The sequence below is a fragment of the Penaeus monodon genome, chromosome 2, assembly GCF_015228065.2.
Source record: "Penaeus monodon isolate SGIC_2016 chromosome 2, NSTDA_Pmon_1, whole genome shotgun sequence".
Classification (NCBI taxonomy): domain Eukaryota; kingdom Metazoa; phylum Arthropoda; class Malacostraca; order Decapoda; family Penaeidae; genus Penaeus; species Penaeus monodon.
The window spans coordinates 26,504,964-26,530,998 of NC_051387.1; the positions used below are offsets into that span (position 1 = coordinate 26,504,964).

Consider the following 26,035-nt stretch of genomic DNA (forward strand, 5'->3'; position numbering starts at 1 on the left):
CAACCCTGGGTGGAGGAGACCTTGGGACGTCCTAGGAGATCATGGCTTGGGCAGCTGGACGAGACCTGTCGCGAGGAACTAGAGATGGCCGTTGTGCCTGCCTGGAGATCGCTCGAGGATCCTCGTGGCTGGAAGCGAAGGGTGAATGCGGCCATGCGCCCCGTTGGTGTTAGCCCCTTGATGATGATGCTGATGATTATATATATATATGTATATATATATTTTATATATATATATATATATATATATTATATATATATATATATATAATATATATATATACACACATACATATATACATATATACATATATACACATATATATGTATGTCATTGAAGTTGCCTTGTCTCAGAAAATGTATATTATTGCTGGTACTGATTTAGCTTTCAATTTTTGTTGGTTAGTGGTGAGGCAGTGTGTTGTAGTTTTGGTGTGATTCTTATTTTTTGTAGTTGTTGATGTTTTTTCTGTTTTGGTTTGTTGTCAATATCAATCATGACCACAAATTTTGTCAACATGTCTCATTTTACCCCTCACAAACTGACTGGCGTAAGCTTTAAAAAATACATTTTACCAATATGTGTATGAGAGTCATTAAAGTAATGAGATTTCCCCACTCTGTTTTCTTCTAACAGGGGATGTTGAGTGATGGAGCTGATAGTACTGGAACTGTACCTATGATGGCCCCACCTAGCATGCAACCTCAGTTCTTTAACCCTGCCCAATTTACACCTGCAACATCAAACTCTTCGCATCCAGCAAGGAGGCCTGGCCCTGGGAGACGAGCATACCCAGTAAAACGATGAGAGAAGTCTACAGTAGGTCAGCTTTTGTGATTGAGAAATTCAGTTTTCTTTTCTGTGATCTATAGACTTTTTATATTATTTTTCAAGCTTGCAGAAGCTTTAATTATATTTATTAGATACTAAATTTGTAAGTAAAAAATAAATAAATAAAATGAAACTTCATGGTACTATACATATGAAATTTTGCTAGTTGTGAAGAAAATTGTTATGGAAGAATATTAATGAGGCAGAGGTATGACATTTTATATGAAGCTGTGTGCCTGTTTTTAAGTTTTCATGATAAATAGTACTGATAACTAAGATAATAAAAAAATTGTATTACGTTTTAAGAATGGTGGGTTATTGTCATTATTTTGTAGATGGTGAAAATGAGCATTTAAATATATTGAAATAAAAATCAGGACAAAGAGCTTTGCAGATTGTTATGTAAAGGGTTTATTATCTATTTCCTTATTTAGATGCTAGAGGTTTTAGCCTTTATACTTGTGTATGATATTTGGATTGAATGGTTGAACAGAATAGGTTAATTGTGCAATTAATATATAATACCAAGGAGTTATGAATTTGATAAATATATTTATTTTTTTCATTGAATATACATCTTACAGACAATCTTAGCTTTCAGTCATGTAGGAGGCAAATATACTTTTGATCTGTGCTAAGGTTGAATATTTTATTTGTAAGGTATAGGATGCTTTATATAGTTACAGGTTTTTCAGATCCTTGGTTACCTGATGGCTTGGTGCTAACAGAGTACAGTTGATGTAAATTTTGTGATTAGGGGATTGTTTGCTGATAAATATTGGTCTGGCAACTATAGTGCCAAGAATTGTTTTTCCATTGATACTTCCTTATCTGTCACAAAGAAGGCTGGGCCATTATATGCTTAAACTGCAGCTGAAATGCCTCTCCATTAAGATCCTTTCAAGTTATGACTGGAAGAAACAGGAGAGAGAGTATCCATGTTAATTTACATCTTAGCTACTTTTTTATGAAGTATGCAGTGCACCTGGAGTCTAGGCCAGATCTTGAAAATTCTTGTAGTTCAGATTTTCATATTGCAGTTAGATTTAACTATTAGGAATTCTAGGTAAAAAATAAAATAAAATAAAATAACAATGAAACAAAAGTCACACAAAAGAAAACATCCAAATCATACCTTTTACACCTTTTTTTTTTTTTTCTTCTTTCTTTCTTTCTTTCTTTTTTTAGGAAAATATTATGGCAGAAAATTTTTTGCGAAGTATTACACTTGTTTTAGAAATATTTTATTTTATATTTTTCAGATTTAAGATATCCTTTTTGATAAATGAGATGTACCGTATGTAAACCAATATTTGCACTGCTGTAGGTTGTATTCCCAAGTTCTTACAGTTCCAGTGGCTGATAGTAGTACCCCCTCATGGGTGCTTTTACTTTGTTTGGTTAGACTATTGGAATAGGATATAGATAAAGTTGCATTGGAATTTATATATCTTTTTATCCCTTTTTGAACTCTTATATTGGAGGTATGGATTTTCATAATTATATTTAATTTGATGTTACATGAGAAATTTTGTGTTGGTCATATATAGTATTTTGAATATATTGATATTGTAAAATGCATAGAATGCTGAATTATCAATGCAGATTTCTTTATTACACCACGATGCTGTGAAATATAATAAACATGGCATCAGTGGACCTTTTGCTGAAAAATACCAGCCATTATACTTTGATCAGATATGATAAAAGTGAATATGTGTGTGCTGATGTTTAGTAAATTGGAGTGCATGAAAAAATTCTTTTGAGACTGTTGCACTGGAACATGAAAGGTAAGAGTCCCAAAATATATAACAGAGTAGTAGCTTCATTGTTATATTTTTTGTTATTGTATTAATTTCCATAGTTTTGTTCTGAAACCTTGAAAAAACACTGGTATGGGGATATTAACGTGTTTTATGTACATATTGGTATATTAAATAAAGTATATGTGGTCTCCTTAAAACTTCTTTTTATAAGCCATCCTTATATGCATTAGTAATGACGTCAGTTTACATCATCACATATGGAAAACCCTTCAAGGTACATATTTGAAAGAAAATGCCCTACAAAAAACACAATGACGGTTAGAATGTTTACCTTAAATTGTTTGGTAGATCAAAGCATTGTTTTATAGAAAATGTACAAGACTGCTATGGATATTTGTTGTTAATTTTCATGAATGTTGTGCTTTTCCAAACAATAGTAATTGGCATGTCAGTAATGATTATTATGTGAATTTTATTCCTTAATTCAAAATCTGAGGGTTATCTAAGCAGTTATATATAATTATCAATTATTATATTTTTTATATTAAACCAGCTTCTCATACAGGACAGTGGTATTGCTATGAAGAGCAGCAATAACCTTTTTCGTCCATAAAAGGATTGCATATGTGATTAATCATCATTTGAGCTGCCACAAAGAGAGCTTCAAATCCAACATGCATTCGTTCTGTACAATGCCATGTTATTTCTGGTTTGAATATGGAGTATGCTGGTAATTTCTTTATATCCAGATTTTTGCTAAGAAACATGATGCAGTCGGACAAAGCAGCGTGGGAAACAGGCAGGAAGGAATCCCACACAAGCACTCTTGGAGGCAGGAGTTGGGCTTGTCCATTGAGAACCCATTCTAGTATGGCATTGGTCTGTTGGGTGTATTTACCAGTAGAACCTGTAATATTGAAATAGGAATTGGCTATCTTGTTATCTTGTGTATATGTATGGTCAAAATGAAATTTCAGTTTTCTTAACTTTAGTTTATAGCCATGTAGGAACATTTTAAAGCATGCACAGCATATAAATTCAACAGCCAAATATAACAGTGAAAAAGACTGACCAAAATCATGAAGCATAAATTCCTTGAAAGAATCGGGGAGTGCCCACACAACCGTGGTCAGTTCTGACAGATGATTCAGCAAAGGGTATAAGACCTGCATCACTCCAATGGCAGTTGAGTCCACCTGGTCAATGATATTGCCTTTTACATCCATTAGCTGCCACGCACCTGTGTCTGACATTGCCATGAGATTAGACAAGGTTACCTTGACTTAGAGGCATGTGACAAGTGTGATCATTTCATAGCTTTACTGTGAATTTATCATGTTAAATGTAATAATTATATATGAATTTATCATGTTTATATCCATTTGTATATATATTTTTATTTTGATCTAGAATTATATTTATATATGTATATAGTTATATTTTATGCATTTATATTTATATATTTATATATTTATATTCATGTATTTATTTATTTATTCATGTGTCTATATCTATACCTATACCTAACCTACCTATATATATATATATATATATATCAATCTCTCTCTCTCTTTATATATAAGTGTGAGTGTGAGAGTGAGTGTGAGTGTGAGTGTGAGAGTGAGTGTGAGTGTGAGAGTGTGAGTGTGAGTGTGAGTGTGAGAGTGAGTGTGAGTGTGAGTGTGAGAGTGAGAGTGTGAGTGTAAGAGTGAGTGTGAGAGTGTGAGTGTGAGTGTGAGTGTGAGTGTGAGTGTGAGTGTGAGTGTGGTGTGTTGTGATTGTTGTGTGTGTGAATATATTATGATTTTATATATATGATTTTATATATTATGTTGATTGTTATATAATATTAATATATATATATATATATTATAATATATATACTATATTATATATATATATATTATATATTAGATATATATATATTATATTTTATAATATATATATATATTATATATATATATATATATATACTATATAATATGTTTAATATATACATACATATATATATATATATGTTTAATATATACATACATATATATATATATATATATATATATTATATATATATATATATATTATATATATATATTATATATATATATATATAAATTGTATAAATTGTGCAGCAGCAGCAGCAACAGCCTGAGTTAGTCCACTGCAGGATGTAGGCCTCTCCCAATCTTTTCCAACATTGTCTGTCTTGTGTTTTTTGTTATCAGTCTTGGCCCCAAATTTCGTTATTTTGTCACGCCATCTTGTCACTGGTCTGGCTCTCGGCCTCTTTATATTACCTATAACCCAGTCTATTACTTACTTGTCCATCTGTTGTCCTGTCTGTGATGTATGTAACCTGCCCATTGCCTTTTTTTTTTTTTTTTTCTTTCTTTTTTTTTATTTTGATGCTCCCAAATATACCTTCCACTTTGGTCTGTTCTCTGATCCGTGTCGCCCTCATCCGATCTCTTAGGTTAATTCCCAGCATCAAACTCTCCTTCCCTCTGTTGGCACTTACTAGTATCCTCTCCAGTAATTTGGTTGTAGCCCATGTTCCTAATCCCTAGGTCGTAACTGGTAGGATGCATTGGTTAAAGATTTTTCAGACTTTCTCTATAATGGTCTTTAATTTGAATTATACTAGAATACCACTATATTATCTGGCAGGTCCAGAGGAAAAGTATTTGTGTCTCAGCTTTATTGAGGGAACAGACACGTAGATTAAAATGGATCTTGACGCAGTAGACGTGGCGGAGGCGGTGTCAGCTCCTACGGGTTAGGGGAAGATGTTCGCGGTTCAAGGAACGGACTCGGACTGACTCCTTCGGGTATTTCTGGGTCACTTCCAGCCTAGGGCGTGGGGACACAGCTGTTACCCTCGGCTACCCCCTCCAGGCGTTTCTCGTTATCGCTGAAGGTGAGGTCATGACCCAGGAGGTCAACAGCTGCCTAGCCAGTCTTCTTGATTAATGGATGTCACCCCGGCTCAGGCAGATTTCACTATTAATAGATGTCACACCGCTCTGCCACCTACCCTCGCCTCGCCCTCGAGGCGCTGACAGACTGCGCCACCTCAAGGCTGTCCTACTCACACGGCGCCGTATATGCGACGTCCTCGTCCTAGCGCCATATTCTATAGAACATGGTCATTCCTGAGTCTCTAGCTATCCGTGGGGTTCCTCGCCATCGACCGCTCGCCTGGGGTGTGGGTATCGATAACCAGGCTAAAAGCAACCATACCATGCACACAAGGGCCAAGATAGGTGGAGAGAAAAATATGACAAGTGGGGCGGAAACTACAGCACCATGAGCCGTTAAACAATAAGCCGTTTTTTTTTTTTTCCCATCTGGCTTGCAGGGGTATTGATACTTGTTAACGGCAAGACTTTATTTCTAAGAGTTGACACACACATAGGAACACACTAGACATGTCTATTTATCGGTATGGCTGTATGCTGGGTCACTGTCAGCTTGCCCGGAGGGAGAGGGCGAAGCTGGCCCTTACCACGTCGGGTGCTTGACACGAACTCTCTGAGGTTTAGGTCATCCTCGTATAAGTAGTGACCGTTCCAGCTGGAGGAAGCTATAAGAAGCAGCTGGAGAAGCATGGGGGGAGCAAGGTGAGGTCACCGGCCCCGTCTGCTACACTGATTGCTACACTGTACATTCTCTATTCATATTGTTTATTAGTTGCTGCATTTCATTTGCAGATTCACTGAAGAGAACAATATCATCTGCAATCTTGGATTGTTTAGGTATATCTCCTATTTTGATTCCCCTTCCATTCCATTCTAGCTTCTTGAATATTTCCTCAAGACAATCTGTAAACAGTTTTGGTGAGATGCTATCGCCATGTCTAACACCTTTTTTAATTAGTATTTATCGGTTTCCATGGGGAGCTTGATGGTTGCTGTCCCATCTTCATATATATTAATATTTTACAATATACCTCCTCTACTCTCTGTCTTCGGATAGCTTCTAGTACAGCTGGTATTTTTATAGAGCCTTTTCGTAATTGATGAATGCCATGCACGGGTTTCCTATATTCATTTATTTTTTCTCTTATTTGGGTGAGTGTGTGAGTGGTTTGATTGAAACCATGGGTTTCTCAGATCATTTCTTTGCGGTTCCCCCCAAGGAAATTCCCTTTTGATTTTGGGTATTCCGTTTTGTTCCCCTTCCTTTCCCCCTCCCCGGGGGTTTTTCAAACCATTTTAAAAGGGGAATTTTTCCCTGCACCCCAAGGCCAAAATGGGGAGTTAAAATGGGGCGGCCCATCCAAAAATTTTAAAACAATAACCCATTTTTTTTTTTTTTTTCCCAAGGCTGGATTTTTTTGATTTCGTTTTAATCCCAAGAACTTTTTTTTAAAATTTTAACAAATAAACCCCGACTTCTTTTGGGTATGCTTTATGCGGGGGGTTTTTTTATAGCCCCCGGGAAGGGGGGAAGGGGCCCTTGCCGGGTTTCCGCCTTAGGCTTTATTTCCCCTTTTTTGGGTAGTTTGTGGAGGGGTTTTTTTATAGAACCCCGGGAAGGAAGCATGGGGGGCGGGAATCCCCGCTGTAAAGGTTTGCTTAATGTACTTCCTTTTAATATTGTTTAATTAAGGGGCTTTTTTGGCGATTTTTAAAAAACCTTTTATCCCTTTTTTTTAGGTTTTTTAAAAATTTTAAATTTTTCCCACCTTTTATTCAAATTTTTAAAAGGAACCATTTTTTTAAAAAAGTTTGGTTAGGTTTCCCGGGTTTAACCCTTTTTTTAATTAAAAATTTTTTTGGGGGGGTTTTTTCCCCTTAACCCTTTGAGGGGGTTTTCCCTTTTTATTTTTTTTACTATACCCCCTCTATTTTGCTTCAACTTCTATCCAGGCGGGTTATTTTTATAGACCCTTTTTTTTTATTTTTAATGCCATTCCCCTTCTTTTCTTTTAATAAATTATTTTCCTATCCGTTTCCTTTCTTTTTGGGGAAAAAGGTTCTTTTCACTTTTTTTTTTATAAAAGCCTTTTTCTTTTTTTTTAATTTTTTTTGACTTCCAAATTTTCCATTTTTTTTTCTCTTTTTTGGGTTAAGTTTTTGGATGTTTTTTTTTAAACCAAATTGCAAACCCTTTTTTGTTTGGGGGGTTAAATATACTGCGGAATAAATTTATATATTTATAAATATAATAATAAAAGAATTTTTTTCCCTAAATTTTTTAATTTTTTTTTTTTTTTATTAAAATAATAATTTTATTTTTCCCCCATTTTTATTTTAATTTATAAATTTTAAAAAATTCTATTCATCCCCTTTCAATTTTTAAATTTATTAAAAATAATAATTTTTTTAATGTTTTTTAAAATTTTTAAAAAATTGTTTTTTTATTTTGTTGTGATTTAAAAACCCTTATTGGGCATTATTTATATCTTTCATTTATTTTTGCAAATTTAAATTTATATTTTTTCTTTTATAATATGTTTTTTTATTGGTTTTTATTATATTATTTAATATAAGTTTTTTATTTTATATTTTAAAATAATATTTTAAAAAATTTTTAGTATTTAAATTTTCCCAAAAACCCTTTCTTCTTTTTATATATTTTTTATTATAATTTATTTTTTTTTAAACTTATATTAAGTTTTTTTGATAAGTTTAGTTAACTAAATTTAAATTTAAAATTTATTGTGGGGTTTTTTTGGGGGGTTTTATAAATATTATAAAATTTTAATATATATATTATATATATAATAATATATATATATATATATATATATAAAAATAAAATTTAAATAATAATTTTAATATATAATATATATTAATTATTTCTATATTTTATAAATATAATATAAAATTAAATAAACAAAATTTTATATAAATATTAATTAATATTTTATATTTTATATATATATATATATATATATTTTAATAATATAAATATATTTAATGATTATAATTTTTGTTTTTTATAAAATTTAATTTTAATTTTAATTTATTTTAAGTTTTTTTATATTAATATATATATGTATTATATATATATATATTTATTTTATATAATATTTTATTTTAATAATATATATATAAAAATATAAAAATTTTAAAATATATATATATAAATAAAAATATATTATATATATATATAAATATACAAAAAATATAAATATAAAATATATATATTAAAAATATAAAATTAAAATAAAATATATATTTATAAATTATATTTTAATATGTATATTTTTTATTTTTTAAGATATATATATTATAATATATATATTATAATATATATATATTTCCCTTCCAAAAATACATATTTTTTAATATATATTTATAAAATAAAATTATTAAAATATTAATATATATATACATAAATAATTTATATATATTATAAAATTATATATATATATATAAAATTAATTAATATAGGGGGCTAATATTATATAAAATTATATATAATAAAATTTATAATATATATATATATATTTTAATAATATCTATATAAATATACATAATAATAAATCATAAATAATAATTAATAATAAATAATGTACTACATACATACATCTACTAATACAAAACATACATACATTATGGGGATGTATTTTGGCAATAAAGGAAGAGAGGTGTCGGGGTTTAAATTTTAAGTGATAATTTGCAAAAAATTAGGATAAAAAGGATCTGTGATAGTGCTCCAAAAGGGAGAAAATTTTGTAAATATATAACTTATAATCCAGCCAAAAAATGCCCTCAAAAGTTTATAAAATTAAATTATTGAAATACGTGGTCTTTTAAACTAATAGAGATCCCAAAAAAATGCCAACAAGTAATGCTAGTTTCCCATTCCCCCGTGCTAAAAAGGGTTTCATATCCTCTGCTCACCCGAGAGTGCCGGGATAGATAGAATAATGAAGAAAAAATCACCCCCCCCAACAGAACAGAATCTCAATTACGAAAAAAATTTCGAAAACATTCAAAAAAAACAAGTTTAACCCGGGCCCCGAGTTTAAAAAGCTAAATTTGCACGTACTACAGTTTCCCCCCGGTTTGATTCGCAAGCGAACAGCCCAAAACCAAACCCTAAATTTTAATTTCAGTAAAATCACAAAAGACAGTAGGGTTTTTTAAAAATGGTTCCATAAAGCACAAATATAATCAGCCCCCCGACAGAAAAATCCGCCAATAAAATAGGCATCACAAAAACTAATTCAAAAATGGCACCTCAGGCTAGGCCCAAACCCACCCCGCGACCCGGGGGCCGGGGGCGCCGAGGGCACCGGACGGTTTGGCTTTTGCAACCCGCTAAAGGGAAAGCGACCCTCTCCGAAAAAAGCCAGAAAACAAAAAACCCTTTTAAACCCCCCTCTAACCCCAAACCCCATCCTTACCTATTTCTAAAACCCCCAAATTCCCCCCCTCCCAAAATCACCCATCTCCCCTCCTTTTAAACCCACCCTTTTTTGCACATTAAATGAATGGGTCATTTTAAGGGTGGGGTATGGGGCGTTCATCAGACGCTGTGCCAAAGTATGTGCAAAAGTGTGGGGGACGTATCACGAAAATGCGCAGATGTATGCGTTGCGGGTGCGTGTTTCGTGTCCCCTGCGGGGTATATGTAAGAGTAGCAATATTTTAAAATAGATATACTTTTATTTGTGGGATATATTCATATGCGTGTGTAAAGTATATGTTTTGTGTGTAATTTTGTGGAGTGTGTGTATGGGATGTATAGGTTTTAAATTTTGTTTTAAAATGAAAATGTTTTATGTGTATGGTATTATAATTAATAGGGTGGAGTGAGGTGTATACATGCGTATATGTGTAAAGTGGGAAAGTGTGTGGGGTTTTGTATATGATAGTGTATATTTTTAAAGTAGGGGTGCTGTATATGTGTATTCCTGAGTATGTGCAAACGTATGTGCGCAACCGTGTGGGGTCACATACGTATTCTATTTTGTGTGTGGGATATACAGTCGGAACAGATGCACATGATGTATTCGCAGGTGGGGTGCCCCGCATACATGGGGGGGATATGCACTTTTGTTGCCCTTTAGTCCTAGGTTTTCATGGGGTTTAAACGAGGCTCGTATGTAGTTTTCGTATAATGTAAGTTGTATGCTATAAAATACAAGGGGTAATTTTTTAAGGTGATGCTGCTGTGCATGTGAAGAAAAAGGGAAAATAAATTTTTGGCATTTTTCAGGTTTAAAACTGGGTCTGCATGGGCTCCCTGCACACCAAAAAATCAGTGTTAAAAAACAATCACATATACAAAACTTCTATGTTAAGCCCCTGCTCCGGGAGTAACCTGGGGTTTGTGAGGGGCCGGCGTTTCCCACAGATAAGTACACGGGTAGACAGGCCAAACCCCGCTGGAAGGGGGTTACCAGTGCATCCCGGCTAAACTCTCCCCCTTCCTCCCGAAACACCTAAGCCCGTAGGGGGGAGGTAACTCGGGTGTATCCTCTCAAACAAAAAAAAACCTTTACTGCACAAAAACAACGGCCCTCATTTTCCCCCCGGGCGAAGGAGCCCCCGGTTTTTTGGGGGCGATCAGGAAATTTTCCAAGCAGAGGGTGCTAAGAATCCCCGTCAACAACAGGCCCCCCCACTTTATGAACCTTTTCTCAAAATAATATAAGGACAATGGGAAATGAACCGGGCTTACAAACATTTCTTGGGAACTTTCCCTTTTATCAAAAGGGATTTGTAGGACCCCTGTGAGGTTAAGGGAAAACTAGGGGAGAAAAGAAGATACTAAATGATGGGCAATTTTCCTCTATTTGGGGGGTAAACCCCCGGGGGAAACAGGAAATTTGGATTGGGGGTTCTTATTTACCCAAAAATTTTAGAAAAGTATCGTGGAAAAAATATGTATAAGCGAAAGAGTGGCTTCATAACAATAAAAATAAAAAATATTTCAACCCTTTAAAAATTGGGTTTAATTATGCTCCAAACCCGCAGGCCCCGTGGGTTTAAGAAAAAGAACTTTTTATGAATTGGTTTTTTTAGCCAGCGGGGAGTAAAAAACCCCCTTTACAAAAATAAAGGGAGTTTTAAAGCAAAAAAACATTTGGAAAACCGCAATTTGGGAAAACACGGGAAAAATTTCTAGGAATGAGAGGGGACAAATGCTAGTTGAATTTTTCGGGGGCCCCGAAACACTCAAAAACATGAAAACATTCTTTGGGAAAAAAAACTAGAGCGGGAAATGGACTTGGAAAACGCCATCTGACATCCAAAAAAGAAATTGACTTCATAATTTCAAACCGGCGCGATATAGTAAAAAATTTTGGGTTTTTTAATAAAATAAGGTTTGGGAGCGACCATAAAATTGGGCAAGGGGCCCAATTTTAAAATTTCACCTCAGAAGGGAAAGGGGTAAATTCATAAAAAAACCAAAAGCCAAATTTAGCTAACTTGAAGACCGAGCGACAGATTTACCTTAACATCCAAAACAGATATTCACTTCTCAGCGACGAAGATCTCACATTGACCAAATCAACAAACAGTTCAATGACATAATAAAGGAATCGGCATTAGAAGTAGGCGGTAAGAACGTCAAGAAAAGCTCCAGAAAGTTCTCGGTAGAAACTAAAGAGCTTATGCAAAAACGTAGGGTCATGAAAATATCGTCAATCAGGGACAAGATAGAATTAGCCGAACTAACAAAGACAAAAAACAAAAGAAAAAGGGAGATGTACGGAAATTCAATACTGAAATAATAAATGAACATGATATCGGGTACTAGCAGAAAACCCAGTTAAAGGAGACTCGGTTATTGGGAAAAATCAATTTATGCAATAAAGAAACCAGATGGAGAAGAAACATAAATAAAAGAAATCATAAGAATAGTGGAGGACTTTTCAGGGATCTATAAACTAAAATAAACAGCCATGGATAGAAGCGAATGCGGTAACTAGAGACTCCCTAGCATCACAACAGAAGAAATAAAAAGAGCGCTTAAAGGCATGAAGAGGGGGAAAACACCGGGGGAAGATGGAATTAGTATAGACCTTATAATAGATGCAGGAGAAATTGCAACAGTGAAACTAGCCAATCTTTTTAACAAATGCCCCCCCCCCCAATCCCTTGCCCGTTGTCGTGGGGGGGGCTTAGGAGGCGGAGACTGGGACCCAATGATGGGGAACTCCCCAACCTTGGGACTCAGCCCTTGACTCAACTAATTTTGCATGGTCTTTTTTTTTTTTTTTTTTTTTTTCTTCCCCACTTTTCGTTTCTGTCCCTTCACCAAACCTTTCTGCTATCCACCTCCTAAGGTGTGAGAGCCGTGCTGAAAGGATGAAAAGCTGACTTTGTGCCAGTCCTGCACGGCCTGAGGGAGCCATGGGCACGGTATTCCCCTGATTTATTTTACCTTTAGCCCTTCCCCCTAAAGGGGGACCCTGGGGGTTTGGACGGGTTCTTACCCCCAAACTAACCCAGGCTTACCAGGCCGTAATGAAACATACCCCCACTATTAGGGGCAATGGGGCTTCCCTTTATAAAATAGCCCCAACGTTTAAAACCCCCCGATTCCCTGCCCCAGGCTCTCCTTTGACCACGGCTCCGAACACTGCAATAACTACCCCCTCATCAATCCCTTTACTAGTACAGTACCAACAATAAACCCTTAAGGAACATTTCCACTCTCCCAGCATGCTCACTTCAACACCTCTACCCCCACAACCTCCAACATAAACCACCCCATCCCCCCTTATTAATACCTTACAGCCTTATTGCCCCCTCCAAAACATTACCCCCCTAAACCCCCGCCCCCGCCCTTCTACTACCCCTATCTCTACAACAATTTTAAATACTCTCTTTAGCGCAGCCAAATGGACCGATTTTTCGTGATCCTCCCAGCTCCCTACTCTGACAACACCCTTCTCTTCCAACAGTGTCTCCAAAAACAAGTAGGTAAGTCTCTTTCCGTAGCCGACCCAACCGTCCCGTCTTGTCCGTAACATCCAAAAACCAAGCTATAGCATTAACAAACTAACTGACCTATATGGTAACCCCATCCTTGCAGAACCCCATCCAACCCTCAATACTTGCACCGGAACAGTTTCAATCTCCCCAGCAAATTGCCCAATCTATAAACAAAGATTGGCCCAGATTTTTGGGAAACCTACTTCCCTGTCTCACAGACTATGATGCAACATCAGTACAATGCTATTTCATTCCCCCAGAGGTCATCGAAAGAACCCCACTAACATAGCCAAATTACCTTCCGTAGACAGACCTTCCCTTTAACTATACCATAGGAGGGAATCCCTCCCTGTTCATCCATCCCAAACCTCCCTCCACGTCAGTGCCAAAATTGTTGGCGTCTAGACACCCAGCCAAACATTGCCGTTCCCAGCCAGATCCCATATGTCCCAACCTGGCCATACCCGATCTAACTGCTCTGCACAATCACGCACATGTGCCAACTGTGGCGGCCCCCATAATGTATTTTATAAGGGGGCTGCCCCACCTACAAATTTGAGTCTGAGGTAGCAACTCTCAGTTTCAACTTGAACTCACCTAACGTGAAGCCAGACGGGAAGCACGTCGACGTGGTTTCTCTCTTACTCCTTGCTCCAGTAATACTGCTCTTTTCTCCCAAATTCTCCTAAACCCCCCCCCTACATCTAACTCCCCCTCTTCTACTCCACCTTCCTCACCCAAACTCTTTTCCCATCCTAAACCCAGACACTCCAATCTCTACTACGATACTCCAATCACCACAAACAACCCCAACACCTTCCCCTCTCCCTCCTCGCACTACCCGTAACAGACAAAACAAACGTTCCACCCTTTTTCCCCCTACCACACAATCACCTCCACCTTCCTTCGCCCCTACGCTTGAGACACCAATCCTCTCTTCCCCCCCTCACAAAAAATCCTCTATCCCCCAAACCCCCCAACCAACTCCTCAGAAAAAACTATTGAAAATTCAAGATTACTTAATAAAACTGACACTCAACCTCCAAACTTACCAAATCGTGCTACATGACCTTAGATGTCTAGCACATTTATCTTTCTTTTAACCATTAACCCTTAAACCATTTTAAAAAATGCCTTATCAACGGGAAAACTCCGAAAGCCGGAAAAATGCAACAATTATTTTGATATCTAAAAAGGGGACAGAAAGAATCTAAAAAACTACCGACCAATAACCTCCCCTTTTAGCTACTTACACACTCGCATCTCTGACAGTCTGGATTTAACCAGCCTAGAGAACAAGCAGGCTTTTTGCAGTGGATTCTCAACAACAGACCACATCCACACCCTCACCCCAAAAAAGGAAAAAAAAAAACGAATATAGGAAACCCCCGTGTATAGCTTTCATCGATTACAAAAAGGCTTTGACTCTGTAGAGATACCAGCAGTACTAGAACTATCCGAAAACAGGAGTAGAGGAGGTATATTGTAAAATACTGGAAGATATATACAAAAATGGGACAGCAACCATCAAACTCCACTCCGAAACCGACAAAATACCAAATAAAAAGGTGTTAGACAGGGCGATACCATCTCACCAAAAATGTTTACAGCTTGTCTTGAGGAAATATTAAAAGCTAGAGTGGAATGGAAAAGGGGGATCAAAATAGGAGACGAATATCTAAACAATCAAGATTTTGCAGATGATATTGTTCTCTTCATAATCTGCAAATGAAAAGCGCAACTAATAAATGATCTAAATAGAGAAAATCTGAAAATCGGACTTCGGATGAACAAGAAAAAGACCAAGATCATGTTCAAAAGAAAGTTCAGTTCGAACAGATACAAGTACAAGGCGAAGTGCTTTGAGGTAGTGAACAAGTATATATACCTAGGACAACTCTACATACAAACACATCTAGCGAAGAGGAATAAACGACGCTCAGCCCAGGCGGAGCCCCCTTTGGCGACACAGTAGCATACAAGAGGTTCTTTGCCATTATTTTAAAAAAAAAAGTCTTTAACCAAAGTGTCCTACCAGTTATGACCTATGGATCAGAAAAACGGCTACAACCAAATTACTGGAGGAAACTAATAATGCCTAGAGAGGGATGGAAAGGCTGATGCTGGGAATTAACCTAAAAGATTTGGATGAGGGCGACGTGGATCAGGACAGACAAAATAGAAGATTACTTGCGAGCATCAAAAAGAAAAAGTGGCAATGGGAAAGGGCTATACATCGAGACGGATAACAGATGGACAAAGAATGTAATAGACTGGGTTTATAGTAATATAAAGAGACCAAGGCCAGACCAATGACAAGATGGCGCGACGAAATAGCGAAATTTGGGGGCCGAGAAATGGAAACAAAAAACACAAAGACAGACAAAGTTTTTAAAAGATTGGGAGAGCCTACGTCCTGCAGTGGACTGACCCAGGCTGATGATAATGATATACACATACAGTTATATTTTATATATATATATATATATTTTTTAATATATATATATATATATATTATATATAATGTATAAAATATACATATATATACATTATATACATATAATATAATATATATATATATATATATATATATATATATATATAACATATATATATATATTTTTTTTTTTTATAATATTCATATATTAATATATTTAATATATTAATATAAATCAAAAATAATAAATTAGTTTTCATATTTTTCCACCAAAAATCCCCCAAAAAAAAGATTTTATATATATATATATATATATATATATATATATAATATATAATATATAATATATTATAAACCCTATATGAAATATATATATTTATATATATATAATATAATATTAATATTATATAATATATATATATATTTTATATATATATTTTATATTAATGTTTTTTGTTTTTTTTTTATGTATAAAAATATATGTGTATAATAATGCTTTGGTATATATTTGATATCTAAAATAAAATCGCAATGAAATGGAAAACTATTTTGATTGTGGGGTTCAATAATAATATAATATTTATATATATAATATATATAATATATATATATATATATATATATATTTTATATTTATTTTTACAAATATATATAAAATATATTAAAAACAAATATATATAAAATTATATAATTTTTTTTTTATTATTAATATTATTTTTCTACTTTTATATTTTTTATATATATGTATGTTTTGTGTTTTTTTTTTTTTCATGCCCTGTTAAAACTTGGGTATATTTTCTCATATTTTTTAATTTATTTTTGGGTGCTTGTTATATACCCTACATTTACCCCTTTATATACTATATATAATTTTTTATATAAATATAATATATAAACATATATTTAAAAAACACCCCCAAATTATAACATATATATTTTATGTATATATATATTATATATATATATATATGTATATATACTTTACATATATATATATTAGTATATATATATATATATATATATATACATATATATATTATATATATATTAATATATATATATATAGATATATATATATATATATATATATATATAATATATTATATATATATCATTATATATATATATATATATATATATATATATATATATATATATATATATATATATATATATATATATATATATATATATGAGGCCCGGTGGCCGAGTGGTTAGAGCATCGGACTCAAGACTGTCACGACGGCAATCTGAGTTACAGGGTTCGAGTCACCGGCCGGCGCGTGTTCTTTGGGCAAGAGCTTCACCTCGATTGCCTACCTAGCCACTGGTGGGCAAGCCAGCCAAGTCAGTGCTGGTCCCAGCCCGGATAAATAGAGAATGATTATCTAAAAAAGGTAACACCGGCACTCTCCGTGAAAAGGAACTGGGGACCCTACCACGTACTCACTCCAATATCATCACACCATGAAAACTACAATTAAGTATCATGCTGTGACCACGGCGGCTCAAACATGAACCTACCATTAAAAAAAATATGTATACATATATATATCTATATCTATCTATCTATCTATCTATCTATCTATATATATATATACATATATATAATATATATATATTATATATTATATTATTATTATATATATATATATATATATATATATATATATATATATATATATATATATATATATACACACTTTGCTATGTCTCAGAGATTGAAGATTGCTGGCTCCTGGAATCAGGTCTCCAACCCACATTGCTGGACATGGTATAGCAATATAGGTTCTGTAGCCAAGGAGATCGACCACATTCTTGTACTCGCTGGAGGATCATTCGGAAATGCAGGGCTTACCGGAGTGCCAAGTTCTGTGGCAGTGACCATAGGCTGGTAGTTTTTATGCTACAGGTCCACTTCAGAAATCCTCATCCCTCCAGTGGCTACTCTAGGGTGATTCACCTGGACAGACTGAGGGAGGAGGAGTGTGCCCGAAGGTTTGGCATGGCAGTGTAAAAGGCGGTGATCCTTAGTACAATAATGAGCAGAGGGTAGTTATACTGGTATACGACTTCACTCTTTATTTCTAAGAGTTGACACAATATAGGAACACATGAGACATGTCTATTTATAGGGGTAATCGCGGTATGCGGGTCGCGGGCAGCTAGCCTGGAGGGAGAGGGCGAAACTGACCTTACCGCGTCGGGTGCTTGACACGAACTCTGGGTCAAACGAGATCAGATGACCTCGTCATCTATGCTATCGCAGAGTGAGTGGTTCCTATTAGGACATGTAGCCACGTGGCAAACAGCCACGTGGTCCACTGGTAACAGAAATAGAATTATGCATACGTTATAGGCAGTCTCTGATTGATTTGCAGAACCTGAAAACCTGACAGACATAGTTGCTCTGTAGGAGTCCTTTAAGCATGAAACACTCAAAGCAGCGCAGGAGTCCATTGGCGAAAGCCCGAGGGCAAGGCAGAATTTTGGCTGAATGGCAATCAGGACTTGAACCGTTTCTTGGTGTGGGCTCGGACACTGCAGAGAAGGGACAGGAACAGTTCATCAGAAACTTTGCTGAGGAGGTTGAATGCCATTTCTTGGTAAATGACCTTCACCCTGCCTATCAAATCCTGAGAAAAAAACTGAGCTCTAAGCCCTCCTAGTAGATGACTGCAATCTGTTCAGTGGATGGACAGATCATCTCAGATCATGGGGTTCGTGAATGTTGGGCTGAGTATTTTGAGCAGCTGTACCAGGGTAGACCCTCCAACAGTTAGCTGGGATGCAAGTGGTATCACAATACCTATGCCAGACCCACCCATCAGTGAGGAACCTCCTACCTTAATTAAGGTTAGGATGGCGATTTCTAAGCTGATGGAAAGCCGTAGGCATAGGTGATATCCCTGCTGAACTGCTAAAGGCTGGGGTGAACCTATGGAAGGGACTTGCATGCAGTTTTGACTGCCATCTGGCAGTCTGGTTCCATTCTTCCTGACCTGTTGAGGGGCGTGGTCATCCCTCTCTGGAAGGGGAAAGGGTATTGTTGGGAATGTAGCAACTACCGTGGCATCACATTGTTCAGTATATCAGGCAAGATTTTCGCCCACACTCTTCTGAAATGGACCTGCGACCACTTACTAAGGCGCCGTTGTGAGTTCGGTTGTGGATGGTTTGCTGCTTACATTAACCTCAAGAAGGGGTGAGGTAAGGCTGTGTACTTGCACACACTTTTCAATACCTGCATGGACTGGATAATGGGCAGAACTACTATCACAGAGTTTTGCATACCTTGGGATGGGCCGAGGGCCTTCCTGGAGACTCGCCATGAGGGACCCCTATAGCTGAAAGCGAAGGGTGGATGCGGCCATGTGCCCCCGTCGGCGTTAGCCCCTTGATGATGATACATATATATATCATGTATGTATGCATAAAATTTTCGTCACTTTGCTACATGGGATGATAACTGCTGTGTTGTTTTTTTCGCCTTGTGGCGGATGGCATAATCACTTCACTTGGCACTGGTGCAGCCTCACACAGCATAGTTTCCCTCCACACCGAGTCATCCGCCACAATCACATCACTCAGCACCGGCGAAGCCTCGCTCGGCATAATTACCTCCGCACTGCCTGTGGGATGCTGTCAGCAATGATTCGCCACGATGCAGGAGAGTGGGATGCAACCATTTGGCCAATCAGCATACTCGGCCGCTGACCTCACATCTCCTAGATTGTATATATACCGCATGCTTGCCAAAAATTAGACAGACTACTCTGCACCTTTGAGTATGACTCCCATTCAAGGCCTAGGCTCCTCACTAAGCTAACCTAGGCCTCTCCAACACTGGTGACCCCGAACGACATGAACACCAACGCAGCGACCTTTTCACTGAAGTGAATGCTGCCTCCATCCACCTCCCGCCCTTTTTGCCAAATGAAGCCCTCACATGGTTTTGGCGAGCTGAAACCCAGTTCAGGCTCAAGAATATAGTTAAGGCAACCACCAAAGCAGACTACGTTGTAGCCATCTTGCCCAAGGTTTTCCACCGGTTAGCCTCATGGTTAGAGAGCCAGCCTGACAACATTGAATACAACAAGCTGAAACGAGCTGTTGCAGGAATTTTTGCTTTCTCCATCTGAGAAGGCACAACATATCTTCAACATCCCCAACACACCAATTGGAGATTGTACTCCAAAACAGGTCTGGCAAGAAATCACCAAAGATACACAAGGCAAGTTCCATGAAGTGGATCTTAAAAAAGAGATTTGGCTCTACTCTCTCCTTGGCAACATCAGGGAGAAACTCCATGACTCATATGAGATGGCCATTGATGTTCTCACCAGAAGCAACGCACTGATGGAAGCATCTCGGCAAGCTCGCCCTAAACCAACAGCTCCCGTTTTCCCACCGACTAGTACCGACATCAACGCAGCAACTGCTCGAGGGTCCAACACCATCTGGAGACCTTTCACTCCATTCCTGGCTGCAGACGGCATTTGCTTCTACCGCAAGCAGTACGGGAGAGCAGCCTATAATTGTCTCGATGGATGTAGGTGGAGGCCATAAGGGCATCCAAAAAACGCGGAAGGTGGCCGCAAAGCAACACAGCCACAATCACGTTCAACACAGTCGACTGCCCCCACACTGGTTTCCACATCCAAGAAGAGATAACCGGAAAGCACTTTCTCATCGATACCGGAGCCTTCCTTTCCATTTTCCCAGCTCCGACAGATGAACTGCCAACAACGACCTGCAAAGGCTTGTCACTGCCAATGGAACTCCAATAAACTCTTACGGTTCCAGAGACATCGCCATACGCCTCGCCGGGCGCACTTGGGCTCTAGTGCAGTTTCTTGGCATCACTCTCCACTTCACAACAGCATACCATCCACAGGCTAATGGACTTATCGAGAGATTGCATCGATCCCTCCAGACAGCCCATTCTGCAGCCGAGATGGTATATGGTTGGCCCCTTGTTATGTCTGGAGAATTTTTCCCCAGTGACGGCTTGAACAACACTCAACTAGAGGACCACCACCGGTAGCACAGCAATTCGCTCCCAGCAGACCCACCCATCACTCTCATCGCCTGTCCTATACCCCACCAGGACTGGACATGGCTGATTTTTTTCTCCGCAATGATGACCACCGCCGGCCGCTATCCTGCACTTACAAAGGTCCTTTCAGGCTCCTTCAGGACTCCCTCAGGACTTTCAAGCTACAGCTCGATGGACAGATCGATTGGGTCACCATAGAGCACCTTAAACCAGCATACATCAGTGCCTCTGACCATGATGACGGCACTTACACAAGAATCAGACACCATTCTCGCCCCCGCAGGATCCTCGACCTGTAGTCCTTTCTTCCTCGATAGGGCGGATGCATTGTGGCGGATGCCACAATCACTTCACTCGGCACCAGCGCAGCCTTGCTCGGCATAGTTTCCCTCCACACTAAGTCATCTACCACAATCATCTCACTCAGCACTGGCACAGCCTCACTCAGCTTAATTACTTCTGCATCAGCTGGCCTCACATCTCCCATACTGTATTTATACCGCATGCTCGCCAAAAATTAGCACTCATGGTCCAGCCACTGGAAGCTCCTCTTAGAGGTGCAGGACTAGAGCTCCCTCTCTGAGGTGATACAGCCTTTGGGTAGCTGTTTCACTGTAAAGGGAGGACGAAAGGGTTCCAAACAGTGATGCCTATCTTGTAGGTGGAAGGGCATCCCCTCTGGTCTCTCCCCAGGGGTTCACATCTACCCACGTGTTTGCAGTACATGGCATCCCCGTGCACTGTGGAGACAGGAGTCCTGGAGGTTGAGCGATGTGCATGAGCAACACACCTCTTTGGTCCCTTATTCCAGCAAGACGGGTGGTCTGATCTTGACCTGGTCAGATCAATTGGCTGGTCTCCTTCACGAGGCTAGGGTCAAGCAGTCAATGTTAGCACTCACACTGGTCCCATGAGTGGTGGTACAACAGCCATTGGGTGCGTATATCCTCTCACCACCCATGTGGCTGTTAGACAGATTCCCCTTGTTGGACTCAGTGGTGGGTGAGGGCATGAGAGGATGAAAGAACTGCTTATTTTATGGCAAACACTCCTACAAACCACCCTCAAGAAAGAAACGAACCTCTTGTGTAGCCCTCAGACGTCCTCCCTGACCGAGATGGGAGCACAAGCTGAACCAGCCGAAACAGCTGCTGCTCCCACGACCGCAGCCCAGAATTTATACTGAAAGGGCAGTCCGAAATGACTCAGGCCAGAAACAGACTCTGAGGGTGAGTCTAGACCCCCCAGGCATTTCCCACAGTTTAAGGTTCCCTCTAAAGCTGAAGGCTAAAAGCATTGGAGATGCAGCGAAAAATCCAATTGTTAATCCGGGTTGCAAGAGACCAGGGCATGATTATTATGCCCAAAGACCAAGCTACCCTGAATTTCCTGCAGGAAACAAAGGACCTTAATGATGGGAGGAAAGTGTGTCTCTCGCCACTGAATCCCGACAGGAGAGTCAAGATGGTGCTACTTGGCTTCTCACTGTCATATGAAGTGGATCTGATCACATCACACCCACAGGTCGTGGACGCCAGCCGAATGTCGAAAGGGAAGAACCCAACCAGGCAAGTCCTGGTGACCTTGAAAGGAGCCAGGCACACAAGGAAGGCCAAAGGGATACAAGAGCCAAATGTCCCAACTGTGCCAAGGGCCATCACATCTGGAGCCAGGCCTGGTCTGCCAGGAAAGAGGCGGCCCTCAGGCAACAAGAGGTTGCTAAAAAGCAACTAGACTTTGTTCCTGCTTCCCCCGGACACCCATGTTTATGGACAGAACAAAAGAGAAAAGACTTCCGACCTCCTAAGAGGAAGGAAGCCCCTCCACAGCTGACACTGGATATCTCCAATAAAAAGGAGTTTCCAGCCATTTCTAAAGTGCAGTAAAAGAACCACAGGAATAAAGGTTCAAAGTACACTGCAAAAGCCTAACCAAGATATGATAATCTCTTCTTTGATGAGGAAGATATGACTCTCCTGTGACTGCTGTAGTTACTGCAGTAGCAACAGCTTTGGGGAGGTCCAGTGAGGAGGCGGAGGAGGCAGTCACAGTCGCCATGATGGCAATGACCCAGACTGTTGCAGTCCTGAAAGGGAGGAAGCTGAACAGAGCCAAAGGAGCCCCACCCTCACCCCAGGATGAGACTCCCCTCCCCACCCCAATCCTAGCCATGCCCTCACAGGCAGAGCCAGAATAGGCTGAGTCTATACAGCCAGTGCCAGAGCAAGCTGACCTTACTCAGGTAAAGTCAGCAAAGAGAAAAGACACACAGACAAAGCCTGAAGTGAGAAAAGCCAAACTCACAAAAATCAGTGCTACCAAAGGCTCTCCAAATCCCAGTGGACCTATGGTTATCCTGACAAACAGCCCAAAACTAGATGAAGATCCCTCAACCAGCGAGGACTTCACAGTGGAGTTGTCAGACTCCGACACAAATGACTGAAACAGAATATAAAGACGTCTCTGATGTAACTACTACCAAGTAACATCATGACGTTGCCATGCTCCAGGAGACATTAATAGAGGGGACTGTTCGCTTCTCAGGCTATCATGTCTTCATGCTGCCAAGCATAGCTGGCAAAGGAGGCTTGATCACCCTGGTCAGAGCAATAATCCCTTGTTCTGCAATAACCGGTGCACCGCACTGTGGAGAGGATGTTGAATCTCCTGCTGTTGAGATTCACTTAGCTGGGAGCCCCTTCAAGCTGTACAATGTGTACAGCAAGCCAGGCTGAGGGAGCTTAGACATCAGCTAGGTCTGTGCTACTGTAGCACAAGACCGAGTATTCGTCGGGGCACTGGATATGGCAGGCCATCACATAGCCAATGTGCTTGAGACTTTCCCTGAGATTGCTCTTCTCAATAGCCAAGGCCAATGCATGTCAAAGGAGGGGTCCTTGACCTCACTTTGGCCATTGCTGCTCCAGGAGTTAAATATTGGGTGTCGGGGAACTGGCACGGTTGTATGATGTGTGACGATTAATAAAATTTGATATAATTTGAGTAATGCTATTTGCTTCTTTTCAAGTTTATACTTTCTTCCGTCTATAATTAGTTTCTTTGTGCACTATTAAGCACATTATTACATTTGTGATGAGTAAAATGTTTTGTAATTTTTGGAGGCCCGGGCAAAGCTTGCTTTCCTAACCAAAGTCTACTTATTTCAACTTGGAGCTGAACTAGTGTAACCAATGCTGCCCTAGAACTCACAAGACAATGCGCGTACCTATCTAAGAACAGGTACGAGAAGTCTACATATACTTATATAGACCTTGCCTAGATATGTGCGACCGCAGCCGGAGAATATCAATTCGGTAAAATGATTTTTTATATCTTTTATAATAATAATAATAATAAATATTTATTTATTTATATATTTTTTTTCTGTGAGGAAGAGGAGTTGCCAATTGTTATATTTAGATGAATACAATTAGACACTTACTGAGAAGAATGAGGTCTGGCAGAGTGCCTTCCGGAGCGTTTTTCAGTGTGTTGAGCAGATCAACGGCTCCCACGTGATAGTTCGGGCGTTTCCCTGCGGCTTCAGCCTGGCGCGCGTCGCCCTTATTTTGGATGTCGGAAGCCCAGTGGTAGTCAAGGATAAACCTCGGTGAACTTGAGGTCTCCACGCGGAAGTTGTGTTTATACTTAAACCATTGTTTTGAACCTTTTTGTCCCAAAAAATCCTCCACGGTGATAACTTGTCCCTGAAAGTGCAGTTATAATGGTTTATCGTATAATTCACTCGTTCTTGTACGCAACTATGAGTTGTTGACATCATCTGCAATATGCATTTGGCCATAACAACTTGATATGCATGACACAGTAAGAAGGTAAAGTGATATATATATATATATATATATATATATATATATATATATATATAATATATACATATATATACATATACATATATATATATATATATATATATATATATATATATATATATATATATATATATATATGTATATATACATGTATATATATATATATATATATATATATATATTATATATATATATATATATACATATATATATATATATATACATGTATATATACATATATATATATATATATATATATATATATATAACTATCCACTTCATAACCATACACTTAGCAGTACACTCTGGTGTTTTCTTAACATCTAATTGGAAATTCATCGTACATATAAACAACAAACAACACAAAGCTAATCATAACTTGGGGTTTCTATATAGAAACTGCAACCTCAATATGACAGCAAACTTACAGCTCACTTGTCTCTCAACACTAGTACTGTGCCACAGTCTAGAACCAACACGCGGGCAAACTTGAGCAAATAAATGCCAGGGTTGAAAGGTCATTGCTAAAAGTTGTATAAACACGCCTGGTATAACAATAAAACATCATGAGATGCAATGACAATAAACAAATAGACAAGCTCATAACCGACGTAGTTTACAATATTACAGACGGCTGTATTGACACTAACAAAGCTATATCCGTACAACACTAAGCGCGTGTTGCTTGTGAAATATACCACATGAACTCCTACAAGCATGGTTCCTCTCCACCCAACCGAGACTGCAACAGGCTCCTACGCCACATGACAGCCCCGGAATTCACCTGTCTACAAAGAAGGCCCTCACAATCAGCACGCGGCACTAATGCTTACAAACCTTTCAGTTTCTTATTTCCCTCATGCTTTTTCTGTTATGTCAGATCATGCCAACGGAAGCAATCGGGCCCCGTTTGTATTACCTGGTAAGTCGTGATGATGAAGTCAAGATCTCGCATGTGGTCTAGAAGTACCTCGATGTGCTGCCTGATGCGCGAGTCTCCGATGTACATGATATGCGTGGTCTTTCCAGCCTTCGCCCGCGACCTCACACACCTGCCTATATCTTTTCCACTGTATTCCCGCAAGCTGCAAGCCAGATGAGGCAGTCGACCACTGACTTGCTGCAGCCGCCACTGCTGTGAGAGTAAAAACAGGCAATGTTAAAAAAATCTTGAATTTTGTGTACCAACACCCGAGAATGAGTTTCCTGTA

The 26,035-nt window shown here is 38.2% G+C and overlaps 1 protein-coding gene across 1 annotated transcript in view; it reads right to left on the minus strand.

Moving 5' to 3' along the window:
* Positions 1-635: 635 nt before the first annotated feature.
* Positions 636-26,035, minus strand: part of LOC119582069 — a 26,628-nt gene continuing 1,228 nt past the window's right edge. The window contains exons 2-5 of the mRNA XM_037930313.1: positions 25,744-25,959; positions 24,437-24,701; positions 3,670-3,843; positions 636-3,504 (exon numbers count right to left, since the gene is read on the minus strand). Of these exons, the coding sequence (XP_037786241.1) occupies positions 3,176-3,504; positions 3,670-3,843; positions 24,437-24,701; positions 25,744-25,959 (984 nt within the window). The 3' untranslated portion in view covers positions 636-3,175. The remainder of the gene's footprint in view (positions 3,505-3,669; positions 3,844-24,436; positions 24,702-25,743; positions 25,960-26,035) is intronic.